This window comes from Erythrolamprus reginae, chromosome Z, assembly GCF_031021105.1.
Source record: "Erythrolamprus reginae isolate rEryReg1 chromosome Z, rEryReg1.hap1, whole genome shotgun sequence".
NCBI lineage: Eukaryota > Metazoa > Chordata > Lepidosauria > Squamata > Dipsadidae > Erythrolamprus > Erythrolamprus reginae.
Window position 1 is genome coordinate 125,051,106 of NC_091963.1, and position 16,798 is coordinate 125,067,903.

General features: G+C 47.0%; 2 protein-coding genes across 5 annotated transcripts in view; one reads left to right on the forward strand and one right to left on the reverse strand.

The window, feature by feature from the left end:
- LIG1 (DNA ligase 1) overlaps positions 1-11,385 on the forward strand; it is a 36,878-nt gene extending 25,493 nt beyond the window's left edge. For all 4 annotated transcript variants that reach the window (XM_070726591.1, XM_070726590.1, XM_070726593.1 and 1 more), the window contains exons 24-27: positions 919-972; positions 7,427-7,570; positions 9,510-9,602; positions 11,086-11,385. In XM_070726591.1, the coding sequence (XP_070582692.1) occupies positions 919-972; positions 7,427-7,570; positions 9,510-9,602; positions 11,086-11,160 (366 nt within the window). In that variant the 3' untranslated portion in view covers positions 11,161-11,385. The remainder of the gene's footprint in view (positions 1-918; positions 973-7,426; positions 7,571-9,509; positions 9,603-11,085) is intronic.
- A 51-nt stretch (positions 11,386-11,436) lies between these two features.
- Positions 11,437-15,700, reverse strand: ATF5 (activating transcription factor 5). The gene is made up of 3 exons (XM_070726610.1): positions 15,494-15,700; positions 13,150-13,434; positions 11,437-12,530 (listed from the first exon to the last, which is right to left on the reverse strand). The coding sequence occupies exons 2-3, from the start codon at positions 13,319-13,321 to the stop codon at positions 11,884-11,886; spliced, it is 819 nt and encodes a 272-aa protein (XP_070582711.1). The 5' UTR covers positions 13,322-13,434; positions 15,494-15,700; the 3' UTR covers positions 11,437-11,883.
- Between the last annotated feature and the right edge of the window lie 1,098 nt (positions 15,701-16,798).

Consider the following 16,798-nt stretch of genomic DNA (forward strand, 5'->3'; position numbering starts at 1 on the left):
TTAGTCCAGGGTAGGCTGAAAATTCCTGCATGGAGGGTGGTGGTGAGAGCTATAATGGAAGACTTCCAAGATTGTTCCAAACCTGTTTTTTAAAAGTGATTTGCTGTTGCTTCTTTCTTAAGGCTGAGCAAGAGTCAAAATTACTCAGCTGGTTTTGTAACTAAGGGAAGATTAGAATGCATGGTGTCTTAGTTCCTAATCTAGTGTTTTTAACCACTAGATCAAAATGGCCCTGCCCGTTCTAATTAGAATCTATAAAATGAGATTGCCATAGAATATCTCCGGGACCGCCTTCTGCCACACAAATCCCAGCGACCGATTTAGGTCCCACAGAGTTGGCCTTCTCCGGGTCCCGTTGACTAAACAATGTCATCTGGTGGGTCACAGGGGAAGAGCCTTCTCTGTGGCAGCCCCGACTCTCTGGAACCAGCTCCCCCCGGAGATTAGAACTGCCCCCACCTTTCTTGCCTTCCGTAAACTCCTTAAAACTCACCTCTGCCGTCAGGCATGGGGGAATTGAGGCATTCCCCCCCTCCCCCGGGCCTATACAATTTATGTATGGTATGTCTGTGTGTATGTCTGGTTTAATAATGGGGGTTTAAAATGTTTTTTTAAATCTATTAGATTTGTCATGAATTGTCTTATTGTATGCTGTGAGCCCCCCCGAGTCTACGGAGAGAGGCGGCATACAAATTAATAAATAAAATAAAATGTCAGTTTATTTTCTACCAACTTTACTGCGATAAAGAAATTTTAAAAAACTACCAGTGCTACAAGGAGAATATAGAATAAATAATAACTGATGTATAAAATTAGTAGCTTTTATATTTTCTATTTCATGTTTCCTTGTCCCTTAAGACTAAATGTAGACATTTAGTTATTTGTATCTAATTGTCAGTATCTTTTATCCCTTCTCAGATTGGCACTGGATTCTCAGATGAGGACTTAGAGAAAATCCATAACTCATTCAAGGTGGGAACTTTTATCTGTTCATTTGAATACGGTTTACTGATATCTTCTATTCCTTCATCTTTTAATGTTTAAGAGCTAAAGAGGAAAAAACAGATTCTTTGGATTTGATGGGGCAATTACTTGTTTCTTCTCTGATTCAAAGGCCTAAGGAGACTGAGCTATCCCTTGAACTCAGAATAGTATTATATAATATTGCTAGTGCACTAATTTCTCTGAAAGTCTCTACTGTATAAATAATTGTTGTTGCTAGTGATATGCAAAACAGAAAGCTGAGTTCAAAATAGCCCATTTTGAGTGGGAAATGGCCCATCATAAAAATATTCAGAAGATTTGGCCTATATTTCAAGTTCTCCCATGTCTCTGGAAGGAGAGTCCATCATGGGTTTAGCTCAAGTCTTATTGGTAGGGACTGAGTTATAAATTAATATAATTATCATATTAATTAGGTACCGCCCCCTTGCTGCCCCTGTACCTCAGTTTTAAAAAACTCAGTCAAGGAAGGGACTCTGAGTTTTTTACTCCTGAGGGAGTGTAATTAATTAATGAAATAATAAACTGTTAATTTCTGTATTAATCTTGTTGTTTTTATCTTTGCACAGGTATCATATGGCTGGGGTTTTCTGCCCTCCGCGGGCAGCACCCCCTTCGGTCTCCTTATGGGGCCTCTTCTCCCCGCGAGTACTGCCCTGAAGAGGAGAGGATGGGCTACAGGTCCCTGGCCCCCGAGGCCAGACCTAGCCCTACACCTCGGGTGGGGGGGGTCCGCCCCCCCCCACTGACGAGGGCGGCATGACGCCGGCCCGGCAGAGAGGAATAATAAATAAATAAATAAAAAGAAAAAAATAAATAAAAAAGCCGACAACATCGCCCGGCCGCTTCTCAGCTGTTTTCCGGCGGGCCGATTACAGGCACCATGCTGAGGCGAGCCGAAGGGAAACCGAAGGCAGCGGCGCTACAGGGAGAGGTTCCCTGCCGTTTTTCCCCTCACCGGCCGTATGGAAGGCTGCAGAGCCGCTGGGGAAGTCGCGCCCGCCATTTTGGGGGCGAAAAGAGCGCGAAAAGCCGGTATTGCTTCAAGAAGCCTGGCTGAGCGCCAGGAACTGGGGAAGCCTGGTCTGCCTAGCAACTCTCTTGATTGGCGGTGGGCTGGTCACGTGACGTGACGTCATTGCCCATGTCATGGCCAAGAAGCTGTACTGCAGCCTACAGCTTTGGTATTGTGAGGAGAGTGGCTGCATTTACCGTTACGTGCTGTATCTGGTTAATATTAGCTGTGAGTACGCTGCCCCATTACTGCATTAAGAAGGATGGCTGAGCAATCCAACAATCGTGGGGGGGAACAGCCTCAATCCACTGTTGTGCCTGCTAAAAATAAGGACAAGGTGTCTGGCAAGGCCAAATCGAAGTCTTCTCAATCTACAGCTTCGATTAAGGAGGCTGAGAGGAAAATCAAGGCCTTAGAACAAAGGCTGGAGGCGGCCTTAGCTTCTCCTGCTTCAGGACTTTTGGCCATACCCCCATTCCAGCCTCTTCCACCTTCCAGAACATCATCCCCTGGATTGCCCTTGGGGGCCATGGGTACTGCTAGTGAAAGGGATTGGTCTCCTGACCGTCAGGCCTTGTCAGGCCCTCCTCCACCTTCACCTCTCACTAGGCCGGATAGGCCTACTTCAGCCAGTCATCATACTTATGGAGTCTCTGCAGGGACACAGGCTTGTGCTCCAACAGCAACGTTCACACCAACAGCTGCAGGGCTTAGATCCCAAGCTGATGTCTGGCAGGCCTTCCCACCATCCCTGCAGGACATGATTGCCAACGTTTATGCGCAGGGAATGGCGGTTGGGGCCCAAGGTGTGACACCTCCATTACCGCAGTCATACCATCCCAGGGACCTTTGGTCAGCACCACCGCCCCCCCCTGGGCTGGATTCACTTGCAGGAGACACCGGGCTGCTGGAAGAAGACAGTGAGCATGGGAACAATGAGCTGTCTGATGATGAGTATGCCTTTCCAGAACAACCCGCTCCCGCGGGACTATTCAAACCAGCTTTATTTAGGCTACTCTTGCACAAGGTGAAACAAACCTTGGATGTGCCTGGTGCGACGGCACCTCCGGAGGCAGGAGATGGACTAAGAACTTCTGCTTCCCTGTGTAAGGAGCAGCCCAGGGAGTCCGAGACAGTTCCTGCTATGGAGATATTCTTGGAGAACATCAAGCGCACCTGGCAACACCCAGCAGCGGCCCAAGGCCCCTCTAATGTAGAGCGTCGTTTCTACACATTTGATACTGAGATGGAGAATCTCTTACAGTTTCCGCCTGTGGACAAGCCGGTAGCCACACTGGTGTCCAACGCCGCCTTTCCTTCCGAAACGGCGGATAGTCTTAAGCCAGATGAGCGACGGGCCGAAACCCTCCTGAAGAAGGCTCATCAGATGGCAGCATGGGCCCTACGGGCTGCATCAACGGCATCCATCTTTAATAGGGCATCCATCATGTGGCTCCAGGAGGTTCAGGCTCGGATGGGACCTGAAGATCCTCGTCTCAAACAAGATCTTAACAAGCTCCTGGCAGCGGCCGAATTCTCGGCGGACGCTACTTTGCACGCGGCGAAATTTGCCGCAAGGGGCATGGCCTCTACAATCTCTTCTCGACGTCTGCTTTGGCTTCGACACTGGCAAGCAGATACCAAGTCGAAGTGGCGCTTGTCATCTGCCCCTTTCGAAGGCACGAAGCTGTTCGGGGAGGTGTTGGAGGCTGTCCTGGTGGAGGACAAGGATAAGAGGAAGGTCCTCACCAGATCCTCTAGACGCCAGGATCGCAGTAGCACCCCGTACCGACGCCGGCAGCCATTTCGATGGGACCCAGCTTCCGGAGTTACCCAGGCTTCCAGGCCTTATTCACAAGGCCAGTATGGTCAGTCCTATTCGTACCGAAGCGATAGGACCTACTTCCAGGGCCGGGGCAGAGGATATCAACCGTCGAAACGGCCCTTTCGAGGTTCCAACCAGCGAGGTTTCCGTGGAGCCAAGTGACTCCACAGGGCAGGTCCCTTTGGGGGGAAGACTCCAAAGGTTTTGTACCGCCTGGATGGCCACAACCTCCGACGCTTGGATTTGGACACAGTGACTCGAGGGCTTCGCCTCGAATTTTTATGCCTCCCACCTACCCATTTTGTGCCCTGCCCAGTGCCCGCCGATGCTACCAAGCGGGCATTGCTGGAACAGGAGATCGCTCATCTCCTGGAGATTCACGCTATCGAGAAGGTGCCAACCCACATGGAGGGCATGGGGTTCTACTCCAAGGTCTTCATAGTACCCAAGACATCGGGAGGTTGCAGGCTAATTTTGAACCTGAAGCACCTAAACAGGTACGTGTTATACCGCAGGTTCAAAATGGCCTCCCTTCGCACCATAATCGCGTCAATCAGAACCAGAGACCTCATGTCATCCATCGACCTGAAGGAGGCGTATTTGCATGTCCCCATCCATCCGGGGCACCGGAGATACCTCCGTTTTTATGTCCAGGGGAAGCACTACCAGTACCGGGCGATGCCATTTGGCCTATCGTCCGCGCCCCGTACCTTCACGAAATTACTGGACTCGCTGATCGCCTTTTTAAGGTCCCGATCGATCAGACTAATCGCTTATTTGGACGATATCCTCTTACTGGCCAGGGATCTGGCGACTGCGCAACGAGACCTACGGGCCACGTTAACACTGTTGCAGGAACATGGCTTTACAATAAACGTGGGAAAGAGTCACCTTTCACCCACCTACACTATTACTCATCTCGGCGCGGTGATAGACACCACCACCATGGAGGTTTACCTGTCATTGGAACGACGACACAACGTTCAGACCTTAGTAAACAAGTTGCAGCACCAACGAATGGTAACGTTAGCCCTTTTGTCCAAGGTGCTTGGGACACTAGTGTCATGTGTGGACATTGTTCCTTGGGCACGGTATCATTTTCGCACGCTGCAATGGACATTACTCCCATACCAGAAACGGCGTGTGAGTCATACACACAGACTAGTCACGGTGGGAAGCCGCCTGCGAGACTCTTTGAAATGGTGGCAGTCCCAGGCAATACATCGCGGGTCTCCCTTTGGCCATTTAAACCACGTCATTGTGACCACGGATGCAAGCCTCCTTGGTTGGGGGGCACATGTGGACCGCCACGTAACTCAGGGGTTGTGGCTTCCCCAGGACTTGAACCCAACGAATATAAATTTCCTGGAGCTGAAAGCGGTCCGTCTCGCCCTACTAACCTTCACTCCGTTTCTTCAGGGAAAGCATGTGTTGGTTCGTACGGACAATGTCGCGACCAGAGCGCACCTCAACCACCAGGGTGGCACCAGATCTCTCAGACTGATGGAGGAAACTCGACTCCTCTTCGACTGGGCGGAGATCCACCTGGCATCCCTCCATGCGGAGCACATTGCGGGGGAGACCAATACTCAGGCAGATTGGCTCAGTCGGCAAACAGTGGACCCAGGGGAGTGGAGTCTGACCCCACTGTTGTTCCAGCAGGTGACCAAAAGGTTTGGCAACCCGACGGTGGATCTGTTTGCGACTCCATACAATACTCAGCTTCCCCGGTTTTATTCCAGGTTTCCCACGCCGGGAGCCGAGGGGACCAATGCCTTACACTCCCCGTGGCCCAAAGAACTGCTATACGCTTTCCCGCCAACACCACTTATTCCCAAGGTGATAGAGAAGATCATAGTGGAACAGGCGGAGATCATCCTGATGGCACCCCATTGGCCGCGGAGGGCTTGGTTCGCCGACCTAATGGGACTCTCGATCGTTCCACCCTGGCGGATCCCGGACGACCAAATCATCCTCACTCAGGGAGCAATCTCTCATCCGGAACCACAGTGGTTCCATCTGACCGCTTGGCGCTTGAAGGGGACAGATTGAGAGCCTGGCATATTCCTGAGAATGTCATTACTACGATCCAGTCGGCCAGGAGGCCTTCAACGACTAGGATTTACCAGGCCACTTGGACCGCATTCACCACCTTTTGTAGGGATAGACATCAGCGACCGCAGGACGCTAGTGTAGTACTGGTGTTGGAATTCTTACAATCCGGCCTAGAGAAAGGGCTGGCGCCCAACACCTTAAAAAGACAGGTGGCAGCTTTGGCAACGATTGTTCGACCTGAAAATGGTGGTTCGTTGGCTCACCATGCCTTGATCAGGGACTTTCTGAAAGGGGCTGCCAATCGGCATCCCCCACCAATACGACGTTTTCCTACTTGGGATCTTACCATAGTATTACAAGCGCTCACAGCGCCACCATTCGAGCCGCTGAGGACGGTTTCTTTAAGGATGTTATCCCTTAAGACTGCGTTCTTGGTGGCCATTACATCGGCACGACGAGTGTCGGAACTGTCTGCCTTGTCAGTAAGGCCGGACCTCTGTACGTTTCATCCTAATAAGGTTGTTCTCCGCTTGGACCCAACGTTCATACCAAAGGTCAACACCCATTTTCATCGGACACAGGAACTTGTCCTGCCAGATTTCTGCGTGCATGGGTCACATCCGCTGGAGCTTAAGTGGCATAAGGTAGACGTGCGCAGAGCTGTGAAACTCTATATTAGGCGCACTGCTCCTTTCCGCAAGTCGGAGGCTCTGTTTGTCTCGTTTAGTCAACATCGATTGGGCCTCAAGGTGTCTTCGCAGACCATTAGCCAGTGGTTGAAGCTTTGTATCACAGAGGCATACAAAGCAGATTCCCGGACATTGCCTAGTGGAATCACGGCTCATTCGACTCGCAGTGCCGCTACTTCAGCGGCATGGGCTACACAGGCATCGATAGAGGACATCTGTAGGGCGGCCACGTGGGCTTCCCCTACCACCTTTATACGGCACTATAAACTGGACACATTTGCTTCAGCCGAGGCGTCCTTTGGGAGGAGAGTTTTACAGCAAGTGTGTGATCCTACTAGGACATGATTCAATGATTCCCTCCCTGGAACTCTGGAACTTGGGTATATCCCATGATGGACTCTCCTTCCAGAGACATGGGAGAAGAACCGTTGTACTCACCTGAACGGTCTTCTCCAGGTCCTGGAAGGAGAGTCCATACCCTCCCATTGAACCATGGTTATTGTGGCATTCAGTTACTGGTTGTGGTTGGTTGTTCAATAAAATTTTGTTACTACTTGAATTCGTTTTTTAAAACTGAGGTACAGGGGCAGCAAGGGGGCGGTACCTAATTAATATGATAATTATATTAATTTATAACTCAGTCCCTACCAATAAGACTTGAGCTAAACCCATGATGGACTCTCCTTCCAGGACCTGGAGAAGACCGTTCAGGTGAGTACAACGGTTCTTCTAAATGCTTTCAAAACTATCAAAAAGTACATTTTATACTTGAAATAGAATATCTCCAATTTTTAAGAGAATCACCGATTCTTAGTATTCATCCTAGTCTTTGCATTATAGGATTACGTGATTCCACAGCCACGACGATACTATCGTTGGGGTGGAACAGCAGAACCTGATCACTGGTTGGAATCCCAGCATGTTTGGGAAGTGAAGTGTGCTGATTTATCCATTTCTCCCATCCACAGAGCAGCATCAGGCTTGGTGAGTGATGGGTGAGACTTTGGAAGGGATTCATGTGTGTATAGGAAGGACTACATATAATTTATACTTATCAATATCATAAATAGTGAATAAACTGTTAATTGGCTGTCACTACTTAGGAAATACTTTAAGATCACAATTCTGGCAGTATTCGTTTAGTATTCTGTAGCAATTTCAACACATTTTCTTAGGCAAATTTGTAAATCTACATCTTCAGCTGTTAAAATGACATTTTAAGATTAGAAATGTCTTGCTGTTTATTAGATATAAGGATTTTATTTTTATGCACGTATTATGGTAGTTTTTTAACTTAGGCCCTTTCATAAGTCCTAGTCACTGGAATAGTTTATTTTAGTTTTGTCTATAAGGTACAAACATTTAACTTGTAATGCACATATATGTAATGTATAAATAATAACTATTCAGTAATCTATACTGGAAGAAATGCAAAATTGTATTGAGAGTGATCCAGCTGCATCTCAAAACTTTAAATTTTATTTGCCATTGGAGCTGTGAGTTCCGCCACCTGTTTGCTGGATCCGTGTCCCTCCTGGCTGGTTTCGGCCAGCAGGGAGGTGACACGGAGCTGGGTCCAGGAGATTGTCAATGCTTCTTTGGGGAGGGGGTCCTTCCTAATACCCTACAAGGAGGCAATTGTGTGCCCCCTCCTCAAGAAGCCTTCCCTGGACCCAGCCATCCTTAACAACTATCATCCAGTCTCCAACCTTCCCTTTATGGGGAAGGTTGTTGAGAAGGTGATGGAGCTCCAGCTCCAACGGTCCTTGGAAGAAGCCAATTATCTAGGCCCTCAACAGTCGGGTTTCAGGCCCGGCTACAGCATGGAAACTGTTTTGGTCGCGTTGATGGATGATCTCTGGCGGGCCCGGGACAGGAGTTTATCTTCTGTCCTGGTGCTTCTTGACCTCTCAGTGGCTTTTAATACCATCAACCATGGTATTCTTCTGCGACGGCTGGAGGGGTTGGGAGTGGGAGGCATTATCCTTCAGTGGTTCTCCTCCTACCTCTCCGGTCAGTCGCAGTCGGTGTTAGTGGGGGGTCAGAGGTCAACCTCTAGGTTTCTCCCTTGTGGGTTGCCTCAGGGTCGATCCTCTCCCCCCTGCTATTTAATATCTACATGAAACCAGTACGCTGATGATACCCAGCTGTACATCTCCACCCCATGTCCAGTCAACAAAGCAGTGGAAGTGATGTGCCGGTGTCTGGATGCTGTTAGGGTCTGGATGGGTGTCAACAGACTCAAACTCAACCCTGATAAGACGGAGTGGCTGTTTTGCCTCCCAAGTGGCTGTTTTGCCTCCCAAGGACAATTCCATCTGTCCATCCATTATCCTGGGGGGGGGGGGGTTTACTGACCCCCTCAGAGAGAGTCCGCAACTTGGGCGTCCTCCTCGATCCACAGCTTACATTAGAGAACCATCTTTTAGCTGTGGCGAGGGGGGCATTTGCCCCGGTTTGCCTGGTGCACCAGTTGCGGCCATACCTGGACCGGGAGTCACTGCTCACAGTCACTCATGCCCTCATCACCTTGAGGTTCGACTACTGTAACGCTCACTACATGGGGCTACCTTTGAAGAGTGTTCGGAAACTTCAGATCATGCAGAATGCAGCTGCAAGAGCAATCATGGGCTTCCCTAGGAAACTAATTTTTATGTGTGGTCCTCTTCCAATGTTTCCCAGATGCATGATGTGTGTAATTTTATGTGTGTGAGAGAAATGCCAAAGTTGCCCCCAGAAGTTATAGCCTTGTGGATGGATTCAAATTAAGATTGAAAGTCATTTTTTACTAATAAAAGACATTACTAGAAAGGGAACTAGCAATTAACTATTTCTCCTCCTTGCCCAGAAAATAGTATTTCAAAGGAGGTTTTAAGAAACTAGCATTTATGAAACTTCAAGGATACTTTATTATTCCTTGCAGGTGGACGAAGAAAAGGGCATTTCTTTACGTTTCCCTAGATTCCGGCGTATCCGAGATGATAAGAAACCAGAGGAGGCGACTACCAGTGCTGAGGTAAAAATGACAAGATATCTATATATAAAGGGGAAATTAATCAGTCAAGAATTATTTGCAATATATGCAAATTTGGATACCTGTCCTTTTACATTATTGCCTGTAATGACAAAGCAGTCTAAGCAATTTTTGTAGCCTAGGGCTGCATTTATTTAATAAAGCAATTTTGCTGCAAATGCTAAAAGAGGCATATATAATTTCAATGACCTTTCAACAGACTCAAACTCAACCCTGATAAGACGGAGTGGCTGTGGGTTCTGCCTCCCAGGGACAATACCATCTGTCCGTCCATAACCCTGGGGGGAGAATTATTGATCCCCTCAGAGAGGGCCCGCAACTTGGGCGTCCTCCTCGATCCACAGCTCACATTAGAGAACCATCTTTCAGCTGTGGCGAGGGGGGCGTTTTCCCAGGTTCGCCTGGTGCACCAGTTGCAGACCTATCTGGATCGGGACTCATTGCTCAGTCACTCGTTCCCTCATCACCTTGAGGTTCGACTACTGTAGTGCTCTCTGCATGGGTCTACCTTTGAAAATTGTTCGGAAACTTCAGATCGTGCAGATTGCAGCTGCAAGAGCAATCATGGGCTTCCCCAGGTATGCCCCTGTTACACCAACACTCCGCATTGGTTGCCGATCAGTTTCCGGTCACAATTCTAAGTGTTGGTTATGACCTATAAAGCCCTTCATGGCATCGGACCAGAATATCTCCAGGACCGCCTTCTGTCGCACGAATCCCAGCGACCGGTTAGGTCCCACAGAGTTGGCCTTCTCCAGGTCCCGTCGACTAAACAATGTCGTTTGGCGGGACTTAGGGGAAGAGCTTTCTCTGGTGGCCCCTACCCTCTGGAACCAGATCCCCCTGGAAGTTAGAACTGCCCCCACCCTCCTTGCCTTTCGTAAACTCCTTAAAACCCACCTCTGTCGTCAGGCATGGGGGAATTGAGACATCCCCCCCGGGCCTATACAGTTTATGCATGGTATGTTAGTGTGTATGTTTGCTTTTAATAAAGGTTTTTTAGTGTTTTAAATTATTACATTTATTGGACATTGTTTTATTGTTGTGAGCCGCCCCGAGTCTCCGGAGAGGGGCGGCATACAAATCTAATAAATAAATAAACCTGCATTGCTCAATTTTTAAAATGAAATAATTGGCATGGGTGGGGTTCATGGTAAAATAGATCCCTAATGTATACTAACATGACCCAGACCTATGAAAAGGTCATTTCAAGCTGCTTTCATAGCTACAAAGAAACGCGGGGGTGAAAAGGGAATTTATCTTGCTCAGATTATTTTGGGAATTGCAAAGATTGATTTTGTATGTTTGAAAACAAATGTTAAATTACTATAATAAAGACTGTAGAAGTTTACTGAGAGTGGGATTGTAATGTTGGATAAGCAGATAATCAAACTACAAGTTTAGGACAAGAGACCATCCTACAATTCTTATGTACAAATATTCAGCTACCTTTCTTTTAATGCAGGTGGCTGAACTTTATCGGAAGCAGCAGCAGATCCAAAATCAACTGTCACTGGAAAAAGATGATGAGTTCTATTAATAATAAAGTTTATCTAATTGAAATTTATTTTGACGTGAAGTCACGGCACTGAACATAAGTGATTTGTATTAAATTTGAGGTAGAGAGTAAAATTGTAACATTGGTTTCTGGTTTTTGTTTCTAAGGGTAGTTTGTATACCAGCTAAATTAAATTTTCTGTGATCAAGTATGAAATTTAAGTTGGTGTATAAGTGTATAAATAAACCTTGATATTTTAAAACTCTTCTTTATGTGGTGAGACATCTTCCTGGGACATCTAAAAGTCTGACTCAGAACAAGTGTTTAAAGTAAGTGTTTATTAGTGCATAGGTTAGGTACAGGTAGTTTAAATTCTATAAAGTACATAGCAAAAAGCTAATACACAACTTCAGGACTGTTGTCCAAGTTGGGAGAAGAAGGGTGGGGGAAAGGACACCATCCCAATACAGCCTTCCCTGATAATCCCAGTAGTGGCCACAAACTGTCTAACCTCAGTTCTTTCCTAAAACAGTGGTACCAATTTATTTCAAGCTAAATTCTCTCTCCTTTCTACACCATTCCTTATCTCTACAATTCTGCATCTGTCTTGCATTACTATCTCCTACTCCAAAGTGTAATGCAGGCTAATTAGTGCCAACATTTCCCAAACTTAAGTGTCTAACATGCTTGTTCTGTTCTTGCCTATATACACTGTTCCATAGCCTCCCCTCCTAAACGTTTCCTTTCATTGAGGGCATAGGGCCGCTAAGGGGTGGTTCGCAAGCGCTGACTGCGTGCCTTGTACACTTCAATGAGTAGGTCTTTGACGTACTGGATTTCTCTCTCAATAGATTCTGCTTTCTCTCGCAGCTCGCGATTGTGTGCCTCCAAGGCCTGGCATTCATCCCCCAATGCTTCATGTTCAGCTCGTTTACGCTGACGGTACCGCAGGGCTGCCGTCTTGTTCTGATCTCTTTTCTTCTGGCGTCGATCACCTTTGGGCATTAGCATAAGTGACTGCTGAACTGAGGCACATATTTCATTGCCCTGCAGGGGAAGCTCAGCAGGCGTTTCCCCACCACAGAGCTCCAACAATTCTAAGCAACTTGAATCCAAGGTTTGCAAGGGTGCAGGTGTATTGTGGTGGTGGTCCAGTGAATGGAAGCCATCACCAAAAGGAAAGTGAAAATTCCCATTAGAGGGAGGGGTGCTGGGTGCTACCTGATCAGGTGAGAGAGTTTCCTCCAAGAAATAATCCTCCATCTGCTCCAATTCTTTTTTGAGCAGTGAGGTCATGGCTTCCAGGTCCGGAGCAGGAGGAGAGGGCAGTGAGATTGGCGAGGACTCCCCTGACACACTCAGGAGCGTGGCCAGGTCTGTGCGTTCCGTCATCCAGTCTGAGAAGCCATCGCCTATGGAGTAGCAAAATCAAAATCAGACAAAGCCATAACTTAACAAGACAAGCTAGAAAATAAACTTATATTTGTGTGTGTTTCTGAATAAAGCTTATTACAGATGTATGGCATATTTTAGAGAAATATGTTGTCTAAATTAGTACAGGATCAACTAGATTATATTATGCGATAAGCAGAAGACAAAATGGTGTTGGTAATGGTGAAAGAAACTAAGGAAAGGAATATTGAAAGACTATTAAAAGCCCTACATTTTCCTTGCTTAACTATCAAATTTGTGCTCACATTCATCAGATAACAACAAAAAGATTTCAAGAAGATGCTAACTCTTTCCTGATCATCTGCATGTGTACTGTTACCTTTGCTTCCAGATTGAAAAAAAGTTAACTGACCATGCATATTATACTCAGATACCTAAATGGATTCCTCTTTAAGTCTTTACTATCATCCTAATGCTTTGACGAGCCTTTCAGAATATTAGCACTCAATTATATTAAAATAGCCTAGCAAACTAGTATTAATCTTATGTCCATAAAGCAGATATTTCTGGTATCTTATACATGTAAATATTCTCAAATGTTATGGTTTATTCTATTCTATTCTCACTCAAACTGGTCACCTGTTAGCACTGAGCGCTCCATGCCGAGGGCAAAGCCCTGATCCACAGGCCCAGGTAGCAGCTCACTGTGACCGGCATGGGGCAGCCGGTGCTTGAGCAGCTCCGGCCTGCAGGACATGGTGCTAGCTGGGATCATGGTCAGGTCCAGGGTCAGTGCTGCCAGCAGAGACATTGTATTGATGATCACTCGGGTTCAGTGCAGGATTTGTACGTAGCAGGCAAGACGTGGCTCTGCTCCTGCAGGCAAGGATAATGGTGGTGGTGGTGGTGATGGCCAAAAGGGACCTGGAAAGCGATAGAAATGAATCTTATTTTCTCAATGAAATCATTTATTTCTGAATAAATGTAGAACAGGCTAGAATTTGCTTTACCTGTAGTAAAAATCTTAGCACTTTGTTCTGTGGTACAATCAAATTCTGTGAAAATATTTGTAGAACAGGCCTCTGCTGGAAGGCCAATAATTGATACATAATTAGGCCAAGACCATACCTATACAGGTAGTCCTTGATTTACATCCAAAATTGGGCCCAGAATTTATGTTGCTAAGCAAGACGGTTGTTAAGAGAGTCACCCCATTTTATGTCCTTTTTGCCAGAGAAGTGAAACACTGCAATTAAGTGGATCACATGGTCATTAAATGACCCTGGCTTTCCCTACTGACTTCTCTTCTTAGAGGTCAGCTGGGAAGTTCATAGATGGCAATCACATGACCCCAGGACACTGCAACCATCATAAATATACAGTGATCCCTCTATTATCGCGAGGGTTCCGTTCCAAGACCCCTCGCGATAATCGATTTTTCGCGATGTAGGGTTGCGGAAGTAAAAACACCATCTGCGCATGCGCGCCCTTTTTTCTATGGCCGCGCATGCGTAGATGGTGGAGTTTGCGTTCCCCGCCGCCCACGCAAAGGGGAAACCCCGATTCGGCTCCTCGCTGCTGCTGTGCTACCGAGCAGATCAGCTGCTGGGCGGCCGAAGGAACCTTCCCTGGGTCTTCCCCCTGTTGCTGGCGGGCGGGCGAGCGGCGGGCATCAGCGAGGAGCCGGGGTTTCCCCTTTGCGTGGGCGGCCGGGAAGACCCAGGTTGGGGGTTCGGGGGGGTGCTGGGAAGCCCCCCAGGCCGGCTGCGACCTTTTAAAACAGCCGTGCCGCTTCCCAGCTGAGTCCTGAAGCCAAACGCAGAAGTTCGCTTTTGCCGTTTGGCTTCAGGACTCAGCTGGGAAGCGGCGCGGCTGTTTTAAAAGGTCGCAGCCGGCCTGGGGGGCTTCCCAGCACCCCCCAAACCCGGGTTGGGGGTTCAGGGGGGTGCTGGGAATCCCCCCAGGCCGGCTGCGACCTTTTAAAACAGCCGCGCCGCTTCCCAGCTGACTCCCGAAGCCAAACACGGAAGTGGGGTTTTTTTTAATTAATATTTTTTTAAAAATCGCGATATAGCGTTTCGCGAAGATCGAGATCGCGAAACTCGAGGGATCACTGTACACCAGTTCTGGGACATTTGATTATATGACCTTGGGGATGCTGTAGCGGTCACAAGTGTGAGAATCAGTCATAAGTCTTTTTTTTCAGTGACACTGCAACTTTGAACAGTCCCTAAATGAATAGTTGTAAGTCAAGGACTACAAGTAGTAAGTATCTAAGTACAACTAAAATGTTAATCAAATTGATGAAGATTAACAGAGGTGTTTGACTCTTCAAAATACCAAGGAAAACACTCAACCAGGGGAGATAAGCTTTGATCCCTTCATCAGTACTGCAAGCACCATTGTACAAATTCCTCTCTTGCTAATGAACAGTTGGAATCTCTACCACCCCTACACGTGTTGGACTTCAACTCCCATAATCCTCAAACAGCATAAGTTTTCTAGAAGTTTGGTCCAAGTCTAGACCTCTAAAGATTCGCGGGCAAGTGCAGACACGCATGTTTGCGGGAATTGGCAGTGACAGCTGCGGTCACACAAAGGCTTCATTCGCGGCCCGGCTTTTCTCAGTGGGGTTATGCAAGCTGCATCTGCTTCCTTCCCTAGAGAACAGAGAGTCTTACTCTATTCCCCGATGGAAAGAGGGGCGGGAATACAAACAGGTTTTAGCATACTAGGAAACGGAGGGGGGGGGGGTTGGGAAAAGGGGAAATTAGCCCTGCTATTCTGGATATATTCAGACATTTGGAAAAGCCCAACATCCTTAAATGTCTCGCCCACACACCCACACACCCGCTTCGTTACTTTTCCTTCAGTTATCCCCACCCGCACCGCGCCCGTGGGTCCTTCTCCCACCGTAAGGTTTTCTTAAAGTGGGTCGGGAGAAGGTGAATGGGAAGGGACAGCATCCCAAAGTATTACTTACTCCATGTTGCCGATTCTGTTGCAGCGTGCAATACACGCTCGTTTTCCTTCGGGATCCACGCAGCCTTAGAAAGCCATGTCCTCGATTTCCCGTGCCTCACCGGCGCTCTAAATCTTGAATCCTAAATTTGTGACAGAAGAAGAATGAGTCACAGCGGGGTGGAGCCTCCGTATATATATCCTTCTAGACTCCAACCTCATCGCGCCAGTTTCGCGTATCCTTCCGCCTGTAGACTTTCCTGCCTGATGATGCTTTCACTAATGCGCATGCTTGGGGGGAGGTCCTTTTAGTATTTTTTTTTTCCAACCCGGCGATGGATTTTTTTTGTTAAGTGCCGGGAATCAACATTTAAGTTGATACATTCAGTCATGTAAAAGTTAACCTGCCCTGTATTGAATAGGATACACTTTGCATGTGCTTAAAAATAAAAACGAGTGTTTGATATGAATTGATTTCCAAACTATTTACTTTTACACTGTTTAGTGTGCTGGAAAGATCGTCCTCTTTTCCACCGCTACCGAAAGCTGGGTATCTACTTGGGCAGAACATTCAGTATTCAAAACATGGTAGAGGCAAGCCCGTTAATGCAGTAAATTTTAAATCTTAACTGCAAACTCCTGAGTTTATATTCCCATGGAGAATAAGTGAATTTATTCTCCATGGGAATATATAAACCAATTTATATGATCCAGTAGTGTGTGGCAGCTGCCAAAAAAGCTAATACAATCCTTGGTTGTATAAACATAGGCATAGAATAAAAGTAATGTAAAATATTGGTGCTGCTTTATGAAACATTAAGTAAGACCACACCTGGAACACTGCATCCAGTTTTGTTCATCATATTACAACAAAGATGTTGAAACTTTTGGAAAAGTGCAAAGATAAGCAGCCCGAGTCTACGGAGAGAGGCGGCATACAAATCAAATCAAATCAAATCAGTAAGTAAGTTAGGTGAGTGAGTGAGTGAGTGAGTGAGTGAGTGAGTGAGTGAGTGAGTGAGTGAATGAATGAATGAATGAATGAATGAATGAATGAATGAATGAATGAATGAATGATTAAAGACCAGGAGACTAAAACATAAGAATGCCTGCAGGATTTGAGTTTGGCTATTCTACAGAAAAGAAGAAGAAGGGAGGGAGCACATGATAGCAGAATTCCAGTATTTGAGAGGTTGCCACTAAGAAGAAGAGGTCAACCTACTTTCCAAAGCACCAAAGGGCAGGACAAGAAACAATGAATGGAAACTAATCAAGGAGAGAAGCAATTAAGGAAAAACTTCCTTACAGTGAAAACAACCAGTGGAAC